This window comes from Henckelia pumila, chromosome 3 (genome assembly GCF_033568475.1).
Source record: "Henckelia pumila isolate YLH828 chromosome 3, ASM3356847v2, whole genome shotgun sequence".
In the NCBI taxonomy this organism is placed as follows: Eukaryota; Viridiplantae; Streptophyta; class Magnoliopsida; order Lamiales; family Gesneriaceae; genus Henckelia; species Henckelia pumila.
The window spans coordinates 38,156,790-38,173,609 of NC_133122.1; the positions used below are offsets into that span (position 1 = coordinate 38,156,790).

Consider the following 16,820-nt stretch of genomic DNA (forward strand, 5'->3'; position numbering starts at 1 on the left):
TATTCAAAATGCAACTCAATGTAACATTAAACAACCCAATTATAACTATAATAAATGAATGGCAGAAGATTAAACAATTATGAATTAACCAAATAGGCCAAAAATTCAACCAAAAAAAAAAAAGGAAACCAAACATGGTTGATCGTATTAGGTGCATTTAACACCCAATATTAGAGATATATATATATATATATATATATATATATTTAAAAAAAATCTACATTTCTCTAACCCAAAATTGATTTATTACTTTTTATATATTCTATAAATGTTATCTTAATCATCTCTTGATTAATTTCTACCTCCGTCCCTGTCCCCCTACATACTAACATTAATCAACATTGCTATGATTTGATTTTCTTCAAATTATCGAGATAAATTACACCTCTATTTTTTTTTATGCATGGTTATGCATTCCATTTTTTTTTTCCTTTTTCCTCTTGATTGTCCATTTGACGAGCGATTTTTATCGTTTACCTATTTTTCATTCATTGTCTTCTCAACATGATAGGCAAAATATACAAAAGAATTATCTTTTCCGTTAAAATAAAATGTGATAGAAATATGAAACAAATAGTATTCACGTGTTACGTTACACATAATATTTGTGTCGGACAAGCTCTTATCGTTTAATAAAATCCAGATTATATTATAAATATAATTTAATAAACACAAGCGCAAATGCAAGAGTTAGATGCTAGTATGTAACACATATATATCCACCGTTTTCAAGCCTTAGAATCATTCAAAGAAACACAACTTCATTTGACTTAATTCTCTTAATTCATTCATTTACCTTTTCTGTCTAAAGAGAAGAAAAGATAGGCACACCGGGCAAGGTAGCTCCTGCTTCCACAATAAAAGCATTGCCCGTCACATACTCCGACGAATCGTGGATCAAGTATCGTACGAGAGATGTCAATGCCGGATCCGTCGTGCCATGAGTTCTTAAGGGGATGACTTTTTTCGCAAAAGTTTCGAGCCATTTTTTCTGCATCAGAGCCTCGGTTATCTCAGATTTGAAAATTCCGGGAGCTATGGCGTTTACTCTGATTTTGTACGCCCCTAACTCCAACGCCATCACCTGTACTTAACATTTTCATTGCTCAGATTCAATGTTCTAAAAAGCTGTAGGCGGAATATCTTAGTCGCCCTAGACGATTTTTTATGTTTAGCTTAAATATATAATTTTTTTCGATCATCTTAATATTTCTTCAATAATTTTGCTAAAAAAAAAAAAAAAAAAACTTACATTTGTCAAGGCGTGAACAGCGGTTTTTGAAGAGGAATAAGCAAGGCTTCCAGGTAGCTGGCCGCGGTTAAGACCAGCAATGGAACTGATATTGATGACTGATCCACCCTTTTTAGCATCACGCATCAATGTGCAAACATACTTTGAAACTAGCCAGGTTCCCGTTAGATTAGTTTTGATGGTTTTGTTCCATTCATCTTCTGATAAATTTAATGAACTGTGTACATTGCCTGTAATAATAAAAATCATCTTCTCTCTATGTTATCACAACATCATTAGTATTTTTACTGATAATAAAATCAACAACAACGACGATGGACGATCACAACAATAGGGTTTTTTTAATTGCCAGCAATTTGTAAATTTTGGGGACCGTGCCATGTATGTATGGCACGGTCCCATGATTTTTTTTTCTTGTGGTTCTTTTATTTATTTATTTATTGGGTTCTTTTTCATGCAATTGGGATGTGCATTAACTATACAATTCATGACAATTATTTTGTCATATTTTAGTTATTGTGTATAATACTTAGAGTTTTATGATCATCAAATTAATTATGAACATATATAATAATTTTGTAATGCTCTTATATGATTCTAGTTTTTTTTTTGTTTTTATTAGAAATATAAGTTTCTAAAATATTTTTTTAAAATAATTATCTAAAAATGTTAACACTTATTTTTCAGTTTTCTGAAGAAAATCGTGAAGCTTTATCCATTAACTTATCCATGTTTTGGTTTTGGTCCATTAACTTTTTTTATGTGGGTTTTGGTACACTAACTTTTCATTTTCAGTAATTTTTGGTCCAACTGCATACGTGTCAGCTTCTGATTGGTTCACGTCATCATTTTGGAACAATCAGAAGGTGACACGTATGCAGTTGGACCAAAAATCACTGAAAATGAAAAGTTAGTATCAAAACCCATATAAAAAAAGTTAATGGATCAAAACCAAAACATGGATAAGTTAATGGACCAAAAAATTTATTTTCCCTTATTTTAATACCATATGTTTATAATTAAATATTTTTTTAGACACATAAGTTTCGAAATAGTATTTTTAAAAAAGAAAAAAACAACACAATTTTTTTTTTTTTGGTTATTTTAACAAATTTTAACGTGAAAAAATTATATATTCTTTCTTTACTTCATGAGGGTTTAGTACATGCCGCCCGCAGGGTATTACCTTGCGGGTGACGTGTAACCACACGATTGATTAAAATCAGTGAGTCTCACAGGGGGTCCACTAATTTTAACCAATCATGATCAGTCACGTTACCCGCAGAGTAGTATCCTGCGGGTGGCATCGACCTTACCCTTCATGAGATCTCGATTTTTTGGGTCCCGGCATATGTCGACTACAAAATGGGTAAAAAGATTCTCGATTTTTATCAAGATACCCGATTCAATCCCTAGTTTTGTCAATTCACTTTTTTTAAAAAAAAAAATCACCAACAAACAAACAAACATTGCCTTCCATCCAAAGACTCCGAAAACCAACAAGAACACCTAACACATAATTTAAACCATGCAATTAATTAATTTCCTCAAACAAACACAACTGCATGTACTTTAATAATTTACCTCTAACACCAGCATTGTTGATCAAAGCGTCGATCCTTCCAAACGTATCCCAAGCCTTCTGCACCGAAGCCTCGATGACGGAGCCACCGGCGCCAACGTCAAGTTCAATAGCCACTGCAGCCGCCGGTCCATATTCATTCGAACCGGCCACCTTGTTAATCTCGTCGCAGAGTGACTGAAGCCGATCCATTCTCCGAGCAGCGGCCAAGATTCTGCAGCCAGCTTTCGCTAAGTCTAAGCAGAAGTCCCGGCCAATCCCGGATGACGATCCGGTCACCATCACTACTTTGTTATCGAGCCGGAGCCACGGCTCCATCTCCATCGTGGCCGCTTCTGTTTCTAGTCTTGCCCAAAACTAGTTGCTAACAAACTTGTATACTTTATTTCTTTGTCTCTTTTGGGTAGTTAGATATTATATACGACGGTCCACTCTCGGTTCATATATAAAATAAAAAATAATATGATAGTTTGCAGGCTATTATGTTAGTCCGAGAGTTTACCCAGATCGCATTGTCAAAAGGTAGCGGATGCGGGTCCCATATCACAAAAATAAATAAATAATAATAGAACATATATTATATATCATTACAATAGATTTATTCTACAACATGAGAAAGGTATTTGCATATAATTTAATTTTCTAAATTCACCGTTTCCGATATATAAATATTATTTTTGGTTTTCCTAATATACTTTTATTATATATTTTTGAATGAATTGAACATGGATAAAATAAGAAGTTATTACATATGTAAATTTATCTTTTCATTTATTTTGCTAATATGTGTGAAACAATAAAAAATTAACATGCAGATCAAGACTATATGTTTATTATCATCCTAATTAATAATAAGTTTTTTAATACATCTATCTCAATTCACGTATTCTCCAGTCGAATTTTAAAAAATGGCCTTAAATTATAATGTGGTTCATATTCTCTTAGTTAGGGTACCCGCAGTCCTGAACCTAAAAACTCAACTTCATCGTGGGACCTATCATTAAATATATTTATCATCTCAAAACAAAATTTTTATAACTTTTCTCCACAATCCTAAACCCAAAAAATAACTTTTTTACGGGTCCCACTAATCATTTCTACACATATTATCAAATACATATTATTAAATACATATTATTAAAAAATTATTATTATTATTTTTTAATATTAAAGAAATGTAATAGTTGGCTCCCTTTTTCGGAAGCCAGCTACAGGTTCTTCCCATGAACTTGCAGGCTGCAATCGGAAGCCAGCTACAGGTTCTTCCCATGAACCTGCAGGCTGCAACGCAGCAGCCTGCAAGTTCAGCTTTTTTCTCAACTTAGAAGTTGGAAAAAAAAGCCACCGTTGCAAGCACCCTTAGTACTAACAAATTTTTTGAATTAAATTAATACATTAAAAACAACATAAAAATTCAAACAATAAACGATATCAAAATATTTCTATTATAATTGAATAACTAGATTTCCAAAAATGATTACTAAAAAACTTCTTTTACAATTTTAGAGCTAAAAAATATTAATGCAGTTTGTATAATCAAGTTTTTTCGTAATTTCTTTCTCAGTTATAACATATTCAAGAATATGAATTGAAATCTATGATTTTGTCTTTCATATTTCGTAATTATGAAATTATCCCAAAAAAAAAAAACACACACACAAAATATAATGAACTATCAAAAAACTCACAATTCACGTGCTAATTTAATTTATAACCAGTTAATGTAGCTATTTGAAGTTAACTTCAACAAAAACCCAAATTTTCAAAATTAGGGTTTGAAGTCGTAGCTCAAATCCACAAATTTTCTATCACTGCGTGAGATTAACAACAAAATTAACATTTAACATGAAATCAAAATTAAATTGGACAATTCATTTTAGCACACCAAGCTGTAGAGAAGAAATCATTCGAACAACTCGAACAAATTAAGAAATCAACGCTAGAATCATCGATGATCACGGAGGGGCGATGGGAGGCGATGGTCGACTACAAACAACACCAAAATTAGAGGTGATGAACGGAACAGAAATTGAACATATTGATTTGGGCGACAGATTTGTTGTAAGTTGTGCTTGGGACACATTAAAATGTCCCTATCTGATCATGTACACGTGATTTTCCAAGTGAATTGGGAAAAGCTCAAAATATATATACATTCTCCTTTCCACTTTACAAACCCTATCAATCCCAAAAATCGATCTTCTCCATCCTCCCACCTCCCTCTCGCAACCAGCCAATTCGTTTCTGATATTGAGCGGCGACGACAACAGAACATCGTCGAGAATGTCCCCACCTTTAAATTTTATTTATTTATTTACATCCTAAGAGATTAGTTGACGGTATATGAACGTGTTTCAGAAACAAAAATGCGGATGATAAATATAAATGACACAAAAAAGTTTTGAGAGACAAATGAGAAAAGGTAAAAACCATACAAATATTTTAATATATTATCTCGTTGTGCTCGAGTACTATTCTTCGATTTTCTTCTTCTTTTTTAAATAATAACAATTATAATATAAATTTTTTCAAATAATTAATTAGACCCACTAATGTATAATAATTATATAATTATAATATATATATATATGGTAGATTTCAACTTAACATATGGGTAATACCCCAATGATAGATCTAATGTCCCATGATTTGTCACGTCAATAATATATAATTAATTACGTCTATGTGCAAAAATACGAACCGTTGGATGCATGATTTAGATATTACCCATATGCTAGGATCTCATCTAACATTTTATTAAAAAAATTGGGGCACCACCATGGGTGGGGTAAGGCCGTCTCGCTCACAATGGTTACTCAATTTAGTAAGATAGTATTTGCAGTCTTTAAATATAAATAATTATAAAATTTTTTTTACAAATTTGTTAAAAAAATTAATAATCAATTATTTTTAGAGATTACAAAAACTTTTTGAATATCAAAAAGCACGTATTTGAAGGTTTTAATGAAGCTGATTTTATTGTCAAAATCGTCTAAGATCTGCTAATTATGAAGGTGCTCATGCATGCCCTTGCACCCTGAGCTGTGATCCCTGCCCAAATTATTGCAAATGTGGAATCAATTAGTCCTTTCTTTTTGCACTCTTTTGTATGTAATGACTTGACGAGCTAGTATTTAACGAATATATAATTTTTTTACTAAAAAAAAAAAAAAAAAAAAAAAGGTCTCCATTATAGATTTGAACAAAAATGTTATAATATTAAGATAAAGATACAAAAAAGTGGCACCGTAACGCATGCCCGACACAAATGATCATTACGTTATATAATAATAAATTTAAAAAGCGAAGCAAACAGTCGGAAAAAAAAAAGACTTAAAAACGAGCATGACTTGTGGAAAAACTTCCACCACCAAACCCTAAATATTAATCAATTCATCCCCCAAAAAACTCGATCATGCAGCAGAGAAACTCGCCGGAGATCTCATCCCTTCATCGGTTCTTGTCTGAAAATGGCCTGAGTCACCGTTTTCCGGCGACTCAGAGCCTTTGTTGCTCATCGGACGTGCCGAAACTTGTGGACAGACCACCTGATCAGGCCCGAGGTCTCGCTGCTGCTGAGAATCACAGAGAAGCTGAGATGAAACGTAGGAAGAGGATTAATTCTCATCTTGATAGGCTCAGAGATATTCTTCCTTGTAGTTCTAAAGTAAGTCAAAATTTATCATTTCAACTTTTGGAAAGTTTTTTTTTTTTTTAAACAAAAAAATATGATGGGTTTTTGTTTTTATTCTTGCAAGTTTAGATCTTGACGAGATTTCTTTTGGAAGATTTTTATAATCGAGATGCGGATTTTGGGTTGGTTCATGGGTTTATTGCCTTTGGTTTTTAAATCTTGGTTCGATCTTAGATATTTTTGTATAATTTGAATCAAGAAAGTGTTGTTCTTGAGCCCTTTGAAGAGTACTTGAAGTATTTTCAATGGATAAAATTTCTCATGAATATATTTTTTGGGTACGAAACAGCCAACATCACTGCAAGTTTCTAAAGATAAAAAGAAATCAAACTTTTGACAGATCTTTATAACAAATTAAAGATGAAAGCTCATGATCGTTCGTTCTTTTGGTATAAAGTAGTCTAACTTTACAAAAAATCAAAAATTTTGTGAGATTCATATTACTTCTTGACCCATTAATATTTCATATATGTGTTTCATGAATCATCGATTCATTAATGCAGACGGACAAAGCTTCGTTGCTAGCTCATGTGGTTCAACGTGTGAAAGAACTTAGCCAACAAACGTCCCAAATCATGCACTTTGATCAAACAATCCCTTCTGAATCGGACGAAGTTGCGGTCACGTGCGACGACGATGGAAAATCGGTGGTTAGAGCATCCCTTTGCTGCGAAGATCGTGTTGATCTAATACCCGAATTGATCGGCGTGATTAAGTCCTTGAATCTGATCCCTTTGAGGGCTGAAATGGTGAGTTTAGGAGGGAGAATAAAAAATGTGATGGTTTTGAAAGGGGAGAAGAATAGGATGGATGAATCTGGTAATTTGTTTCTTAGAGATGAGCTGAAAAGATTGGTTTTGAGTTCGGTTAATCGCGACGAATATGGAGGGAATTTGAAGAGGAGGAAAAGGTTTGATTCGTTTTCATGAATGGGATTAATTTTGGTGTGCTTGAATTAATTTGTTCTTGAGATCAAGGTTTAGCTAATGTTACCTCATTGAATAGATATGTAAGATACTACTACAAAATGTTTTAGTTAAACCTAATGTAACTATACATATATGAACGAAACTTGGTGAACATTTTGATAAAAACTTTTTTTAAAACAAAATATGAAGGAAACATTGTGTTTTGGGGAGGGGTGTCAAAAATGAATCAGTTAAAAAAAAAATTTGATGTTCGTTTTGATAAGGGGTTTAATACAATTAGCAAAAAAGGCTTAGTGAAATCATTCCAATTTACGAGTAGAAACTTGCGTGAAACACCATTTTAAAAATTAATGAATATAGCCGCATGAAAATGGTTTGAACAATTCGTAAATATGTAGGACATAAAGTTTTAGCATTCGGTTTCGTGAACTTTTTGTCACTCAATTGATAAGATATAATATATACAATAAAATGAAGGGGTGGGGTTGGGGGGGGGGGGGGGGGGGGGGCGCGTGATTTAATCATGCATTTAATTTCATACAAAGTAGTAAATTGAAATGACTCCCTTTTAATTTTTTACTTATCTATTTTGTGCAACATTCAGAATATATGATGTTTGTCTAAATTCATGTATGTATCATGATGTCTATATTGCATATAATACCAAAGGAAAACTCCAAATTTTTGGCATCCATTTCAAAACACACTAGAATCTTTGCCAGAAAACGTATATATATAGTTTAATTGTCGAACACATTAAACTTTAGTTACGTTTCACAATTTTTCTCAAATTACAATTAAGGTATGCGCGAATAAAAAAAATATATTTGCTTCATTAAATTAATACTTTTGAGAAATTAAAATAATTATTTTTTTCATTAACTTGTTCATTTTTTGTTTTTTGTTCATTAACTTCTCGAAGTTAAGTTTTGGTATATTAATTTTTAGTTTTCGGTTACTTTGGTCAAATTATTGACGTGACACCAGAAAATGCTCACGTAACATCGGAAAATGCAGATATGTCAAACGGTCATGTCACCGATTAGATCAAAATGGTCGAAAATTAAAAATTAATGTATCAAAATCAAACATTGAGAAATTAGTAAACTAAGAACAATTTAATGGAAAAAAGAAACCATTTTCTCTAAATTTATTCGATTTTGTTTGGTCGTATTTTATGACCAAATGAAATTTTAAAAAAAATGGCTCTCGAATGGACATAAAGTGACAAAGTGAGGGTTAGTATACCGACGGGAGCTGTGGTCGGGCAACAAGCTCGCACAGCCGACAACTCGCGTCACGCATTCAAGGAATTGTCGGGTGTTGCATGGCCGGCTAAGCTCTCTCTTTTTTTATTTTAATACATTTTTTTATTATTATTATTATTTTAAAGAATGCGAATACTTGCTACTAAAATGATGATATGATAGGTGGTAAAAATATAACTCAAATATTTTTGAATTTTAAGTTAAATAATTTTTTAAAAAAAAAACCCGATTATTTTGTTTTAAATATTGACACTTGTTCAATGCACATGTTTTTTTTTTTTCGAAATTCATGATATTCGACATATATGTGTTTTAATTTTTAAAGACGGTGCGCTCATGATCGGACTTCTCCAAAGCTTCTGGACTCCGGTAGCACAACCGCGACTTCTACGGATTCTCTGTCCCGACTCCTAAGGATGGTGCAACATAAGTTTTGAGAATTTAAGAGAATATCACGGTGTAACAAGTTGTAACGAGCTGTTTATCATTATGATAGGTCATAGGTGTCAAGTAGAAGTTGAGTGAAATGGATTTATATGTATTTTTTTAGTAATCTAACAATAACAATTATTTTGAGTTGAAATATTTGACACGGCTGGCAACGTAACGTGAGAAATACAAAAATATTTTTGATTTGGGCCAGCCCATCCTAAAAGTTTGGTCGCCAGCCCATCTTAAAAATTTGGTCCATTTAATTTCACATTGTTTCACATGCATGAGTATGAATCCACATGCAATTTTATTTTATTTTTTTTCAAAAAAATATTCAATCAATAAAGTTCAAATGTAGCATGATATAATGTCATAAGTATTTGTAAGAAACACAAAAAATCCTTTCAAAAAAAAAACACAAAACTCTTTTGTTTCTTAGTAAAAATTTGTTTCTTAGTAAAAATATTGAAACATCTAATATCTGTGAAAAAATTAATAAAAATATTTATAAACATATAAATATATGTTTTTGAATTTTGGCTGCCTATTTTATCAAATTCAATTATAGTCATTATCTTTTAATTTTAGAAAATTTTAATTATTTGTTCACCTCGAATGTTGACACACAACGATGTCAATATGTCATGTCGACATCAAGTCAACATTTCATTAGTATCTCATCAGCGATAGATCGAAAATACATAGAGAAAATATCGAAAAAGATAAAGATAAAGGATGAAAATGCTATTTTCCCCAAATATTGAAAACTTTATAACCGAAGGTACAAATTTATTTATGATCAATAATGTGGAATCATTACACTAACCCGAGACGTGGCCTCAAACCAAATTCTGTCCCTCAATTAAGTTGCATAAATTAAGGGGGCAAGATTTTCAATGTCCATAAAACCCTAATTTAATATAATGGTGGTCCATTTTGCAGTCCCCCACTTTCCACCATTTAACCAAGCTAGAGGATTCTCCATGTCCATTATGTTTATGGATGCCACCCAAGTATCACATAATGATGATAAAAGGAAAAAAAAAAGAGTAGAATTCGTGTGTTTCGAATGAATCATTGTCTTTATTGGATGGGTAGTTGGAACATCAACCGGTGAAATATTTAAGTCGTATAGCTCGTTACCATTTGCTATAAATCTTGTATATACTGTAAAACTTGCAAGCTTGTTTTTTTATTGATATCAGAGTTAAGATCTCATATTATGCTTTTATTTATAAGTCGGTGATGCGGTATAATCGTTAGAAGGATGATAGTTTAGACTCAACAATCAGTCTTTTGCATGCGCGTGTCTTAAAAAAATTGAAATTTTAGGTGACTCATGTAATCAAATAACCTAATTTTGGCTTAGCTCATAAAATCATAGTATAAGGATAGTACATTCACACTATTTATAAGTATTTAATTTTAATTTGACTGTATGAGATCCATATATTTTAAAAACCCTACATGTTCAAATCAATTTTGGAACAAATGATTTTATTAATGAATTTTAAATGATACGGCCTATTCCATCGATATCAGTATTGCATATAAGATTTTAATTCGAGTAAAACTTAAAAAGTGGATATTCAAGACAATATTGCATATAAGATTTTAATTCGAGTAAAACTTAAAAAGTGGATATTCAAGACAATAAAGCGTTAAGCATTTCTACACACACATATGTATAGAGGTGAACATCACATCAGTCGGTATTGTTTATATTAGTATTCAGGATAGTTGGTCATCATATCAAAACTCATATATATATATATATATATATATATATATATATATATATATATATATTATTTCATGAAAATAATTGTAAGTAATTTTTTTTGGGTGGAAAGTAAATTTTTTTGAAAAACTATACCTTGAAATGATTTTTTAAGATATCATGGGAGTTGGAATGGAGAAAACGCAAATATGTGAAACCATGAACTTTATTATTATTATTATTGATTCACTCGACGAGTTGCTTAGCTTGATATAGTGTTAACTTAAAAATTCATTCGAATTTTTGTCCATTCAAAATATATGGTCGATAAACTTAAATCCGACAATTTAACACAACTTTAAAAATAACCTGACAAATGCACGAAAATCATATAATTGTGCTAGCAATAAATCAAAGAGTAAAGTCAAATTAAATAAAGATTCATATCTCTTCAGTTAAATTTTGTAAAAATATAACCTCGTGTTAATTCAAACATGTTACAATTATATAGCGTTTGTAAACTCTAAAAATAAGTTATTATGATTATTTTTTTTACCAAATTACCTTGACATGCTTTATTTTTCATCCCTAGCTCTAACAAGAGAATAGATCACCCTTTCCAGAACATATAAATTATATTCTTAATTGCTACAAATGACTCAGTATAATATGTGTGAATTATATTATACCTATATATATATATATATATATATATATATATATATATATATATATATACGTAAATGTGTGTATTAATTTTACGTATATACATGTGTGCGAATCAAATTAATTGTGCGAGAATATATCCATAAAACTTTTTGTATCTCTTTTTAAATCTGCTTTATTCTTTGGGGGGAAAAAGATATGGAGGATAGAGGGGTATCTGAGAATAAGAATTTTCTTTGTCGATTATTACAAAGCTCCACTATGATACACACACACACACGTACATATATATTATCTCCAAACACATATCATTACTAATTATCCATTATTAATTGTTTATCATATTTTCTCTACTTTTTAAAAAATTTAAACTATTAAATATTTAGTTATTTATCATAATCTAAACTTTTGAATAATTAGTACATAATAATATAACTCTTAAAATACCATAAAAATTAATTAACGTTAAAAAAATTATGTATTGGAAACATTTGAGGGACTCAGAGTAATAACTTTGTGTCTTGTTGAGTCTCATCTTGTGTGTTGGACGAAGTTACAATAGTCACATTGAACCCTCGAATATGTTCGAAGATCTCGAAATGATCTTCCAGTTCTGGGGAGAATTCGCAAAACTCCGTTTCCATCGAGAATTGAATAGAGTTTTCCCGTATTTCGACCGGAGAATCTAATAGAGACATTACTGTGGAGATTCTGACCAAAAAATGATACAAACCACGCCCTCGGAGAGTGCTTTGTCGTGCTAGGTCACTGACATATCCTTTTTTGTCTTTATTTGACCTCAAAAATAAATTGGATCAAAACGACTTTTTTGTCGAAGACCTTTGTGTCTGTATTAACAATGTTTGTCCCGCATATCACTAGGAAGATCAGGATCTTTACAAAAGGCTTTATAAAGCTTTCGTCTCAATTCATATTTAGCCGCGAGCAATCTACGTTTGTGATCTCGTATATTTCGCTTCTCCGACATCTTACTGAGTTTCCCCCTCATCTTTTTGCAAAAAGCCGCTCCACGATGATAAAGTCTCATCTTGTGTGTTGGACGAAGGTTTTTTTTTTATATAAACCAAAATATTATTTTTTCAAATTACAAAAGCATTCTAATTTTATTATACAAAAATTATAAAACCGGATTTTAGTATATATATGTATCTCATTTAAAACTATTATATATATATATATATTTGGAAAAATAAGTTTTTTAGTCCAGCAACTTTATCTCTTTTGGGTTTTGGTCCATTAACTTTTTCGATGTCGGTTTTGGTACACTAACTTTGCATTTTCAGTGTTTTTTGGTCCAACTTCATACGTGTCAGGTTTTGATTGGTCCACGTCATAATTTTGGACCAATCAGAAGTTGACACGTATGCACTGAAACCAAAAAACACTGAAAATGCAAAGTTAGTGTACCAAAACCCACATCGGAAAAGTTAATAGACCAAAACCAAAACATGGACAAGTTAATTGACCAAAAAAATTATTTTTCATATATATATATGTATATATTATATCTTTATATATTTTTTTATTTTTAAACTAATTATTTCATCATAATAAAAACGTAACTATTTAAAATTAAAAAAAATTAACATGTATGTATATATCGTGTGTATAGAGACACTATTAAATATAAATGCGAAAAATGAAATGAAGATTTTGAAGAATTACGTGAAGTTTGTAGACTTGCGGTGCAATTTAATATTTTCGGATCCTAATTCCTAGCTACTACATCGAAATTTTGGACTTTTGATACACAAATAATAATAACTTGAAACACAAATTCATGCTATTGGACTTCTGATACAAATATATATATAGTTGTTTCCAGTTGACAATAACTATATAATCATGTTATGTCTTCACACCTAACTTATAATTACAAATATATTTGCTCTTTAAAATGTATATTTGTATATTTGTTTTTCGATTTTAGACATTTGTATAGTTAAATTTCAATTTTAATTCTATGTATTTGTTTTTTGTTTTTGCATTTTTTATCATTTCATCCAATATGGCGCCAACATAGAATCGAACAATACTGACATGTACGTGTAGTGTCAAATCGATAATCACAATAAATAATTACTAACATTTGCCAAAAATTAAATCTTGAAGTACAAAATTAGATTGATATTTGATAACACAAATTAAAGACCAAAACCACAAAGAACTAAACACGTAAAACTAAGAATGCAATATTTCTTTATTTTATCAGTTTTAAAATATAAATGAATAGCGTTAAATTGAATAAACTTCGACGAATAAAAATCAAGAATATACATAAAATTTCGTCTTGAATTCGATCTCAAAATCTATATACATATAGCACCTTTAATATACAGTTTTGATCCCTTACACCTTAGGTTGCGGGAAATCCACGGGCACCCGTGCCCAAAACAACTCCGATTGTCTTGAAATTTTCACGGTAGGGTCATATCGAAAATGCGAATCCAATAATATATATTTTTTATTTCATGGAGAAATGTTGATGAAAATGAGGATCATATGAAAAGATGCAATTTCACGATGTTCTTCTATTATTTGTTTATTTATTTATTTTTACATTATCGTGATCAAGACATCTTTTCCAATTAAAAAGGTAGTTGCATATATATTGTTAAAGACTGTCAAAAAAGCGCAGAACATGTTCTCTTCTAAGCATATTAATCCAATGTGTTTTTACTTGTGAATTAATTTTTCACATGCCTAATTAAAAATCCGGTGGGAGTAATAAATTACATCAATTTGTTTATTTATATTAACAAGGAAATTAAAATATAATTAATTAGTTTCGAAATTTTAAAATCATAATCCGAACTTTAAATTAAATAATTTCCAAAATTACAATGCGAATTTAAGGTGCATGTTTAATAAAGAAATATATTGTATATGAATTATGATAAATAATTTTAATAAACATTTCGATAGCTAAATTAGTTTATGATTGTGGGGGTTAGTTAATTGGTAGTCCTCTCCATATTAATATCATTTTAATGCCATTTATGAAACCGTACGTAGGACTGCCAATTCAGTATTATATACAAACCCACGTATATAATGTTAAGACGGGCCTAGCACTAGGGACAATCTTCCTTTTCTTTGACGGGAAAATTATCGAAATATGTAGCGGGTATGAGTTATACATAAAAGATTTGAATTTCACCGTCACAATTAGTTATAAATTTTATTTTGGTAAAACACAGAAGCTCTGTATAGCCATTTAATTGTCATCTGGTACTTAATTATTTTCCTTATAGCACGTAGGTTCGTCAAGAGATAAAGTAATGTAAGAAAAATTTTATCTCTTCACCAAGTATAAGAGGAGGAAAAAGTAGTACTAACAGCTGTCAGAGATATATAATTAACCACGTTTATTTTTTTTTTTGTCCTGAATACATAGACTTATATTTAATAATATATTTTATAGATATTTTTTTATTAATATGTCATATAAATTGCTTATTGAAAATTTTAATAATTTTTTAAATGAATTAAACAGAGATATAAAAGAATAAGTTTGTATATAATTTGTTTTTCTAACTATTTTCACTTAAACTGTGTAAGAAAAAAAACTTACATGATCGAAACAGAGTAAGTACTATAGCAAGAGCTCATAATAATGTGTCTATCAAGTTTAATTGAAATGAATTTTAAAATGTTTAGACACAATCATAATCAATGCGAATAATACAAAACAATTATTGGGCTCGGTTACTGAGACCCTACCCTATGGATAATATCCAAATCCTACATCTAATGGTCTACATCTCAACATATTATAGTGCTAACATGACAAATCATGAGTTGTTAGATAACCAATCACGGTAAAACCCAAGTAGATGAGATCCTAGCATATAGGTTGTAACACCCGGTATTTTAAATACGTAAATCCACATGCATAATTAGGATATTTAATTATTTAAATTTTAGATTTATGGGTTAAATAATTATGTGAATTATTTGTGCATGATTTAATTTATTTTTAAGCATTTAACCCATAATTAGTGATTTTTATGATTTATAGTATTTAATTGTTTTTGATAGCGTAGACGGGACCGTGGACGGACGAGATGACAACTTTCTATCCAAATTATTTTATGAGCCTTTTTAGAGCCCAAAAATATTATTTTGAGTTTTATTTCCTCAAAATTCTTAGTATTTAATTTTATATAATTTTAGGAGTCCATTTTTATTCAAATTTAGCCATTTTAATGACTTTTAATTATTTTTAAAATTCCCTTAATTTGTAATTTCGGGATTTTTATATTTTTAAATTGAGTTATCAGATTTTAACTTTTATTTGAAAGATTAAGTTGTATATTTTTATATTTAAAACCTTTTATCTATATTTAATTAACCTATATTTTAATTAAAACAAAAACAAAACCTAATCTACCCAAACCCCACGTTATTTTTTTCCCATCAGCCGCCTCCCTCCCTACTATTCATCATCTTCTTCCTCGAACCACAGCCAAGGAGGTTCCATAGCCGAATTTCTTCGAAGTTTCAAGGTTGCTCGTCGTCCCGTCGTCCCGGAATCGTCCCACGCACGTTTTTCTCTTCAATTTCGGTGAAAGGCATGATTCTTTCCCTATTTTTCGTGCCTATCAGATATTTTAGTGTGTGTATTGTGTATGCATCAAAAACTTTCAAGAATTTTCAGAAAAGTTTCGGCTTTCATGAAATTTGTGGCTTGTAGTGTGAGTTTGATTGTCATGCGCATGTTTCTTAGCCATGGTTGTGTCTAGGCTGCTGGTCAAGGTCCCTAGGAGGTATAAGGTGAGTCTAGGCTCGATTGGCTCGGATGGTTCAAGCCAAAAGTGCCTAGAATTGGAGCTGGTTCGATCGGGCTCCCTTGGTGCGCAGATTAGGGTTTTGAGAAGGGGGGGCTTGGCGAGGAGGTCCAGGCTGCATGGGGCTGGGGGCTGGGGCAGGTCAGGTCCGCCCAGACGTGGGCTACGTCTGGGCGGTGGTGCTCCAGCCAGGGGCGGCCGGAGCAGGCCGACAGCAGCCACGGAGTGGCTGCTGCTCACGGCCGCAGCCGAGAAGGGGATAGGGCGACGGGTCCTAGGGTTTTCAGTTGGGTCCGGGTCGGGTCTGTGGTCCGGGTTGGGTCAGTAGGGTAGTGGGTCGGGTTAAGTTTGGTTCGGGTCCAGGTTGGTGGGCCGGGCTCGAGTCTTTTTAATTTTAAAGTATTTTATGATTTGATGGGTTTTTGGGCCAATTAATTAGAAATAAAATGTTTTGGATTCCATTTAA

At 31.4% G+C, this 16,820-nt stretch overlaps 3 protein-coding genes across 3 annotated transcripts; 1 reads left to right on the forward strand and 2 right to left on the reverse strand.

Annotated features, from left to right (window-relative positions):
• Positions 1-805: 805 nt before the first annotated feature.
• LOC140891608 (uncharacterized) lies at positions 806-3,173 on the reverse strand. The gene is made up of 3 exons (XM_073300195.1): positions 2,837-3,173; positions 1,253-1,482; positions 806-1,084 (listed from the first exon to the last, which is right to left on the reverse strand). Exons 1-3 carry the CDS (start codon positions 3,156-3,158, stop codon positions 806-808), a joined length of 831 nt encoding a protein of 276 aa, XP_073156296.1. The 5' UTR covers positions 3,159-3,173.
• A 3,033-nt stretch (positions 3,174-6,206) lies between these two features.
• LOC140893285 (transcription factor bHLH106-like) lies at positions 6,207-7,565 on the forward strand. Its single transcript, XM_073302350.1, has 2 exons — positions 6,207-6,501; positions 7,032-7,565. The coding sequence occupies exons 1-2, from the start codon at positions 6,250-6,252 to the stop codon at positions 7,455-7,457; spliced, it is 678 nt and encodes a 225-aa protein (XP_073158451.1). The 5' UTR covers positions 6,207-6,249; the 3' UTR covers positions 7,458-7,565.
• Positions 7,566-12,043: 4,478 nt separating this feature from the next.
• Positions 12,044-12,531, reverse strand: LOC140888501 (large ribosomal subunit protein uL5m). Its single transcript, XM_073296191.1, is given in 2 exon segments — positions 12,044-12,391; positions 12,484-12,531. Coding segments are annotated over 2 exon segments (396 nt in total).
• Positions 12,532-16,820: the final 4,289 nt, after the last annotated feature.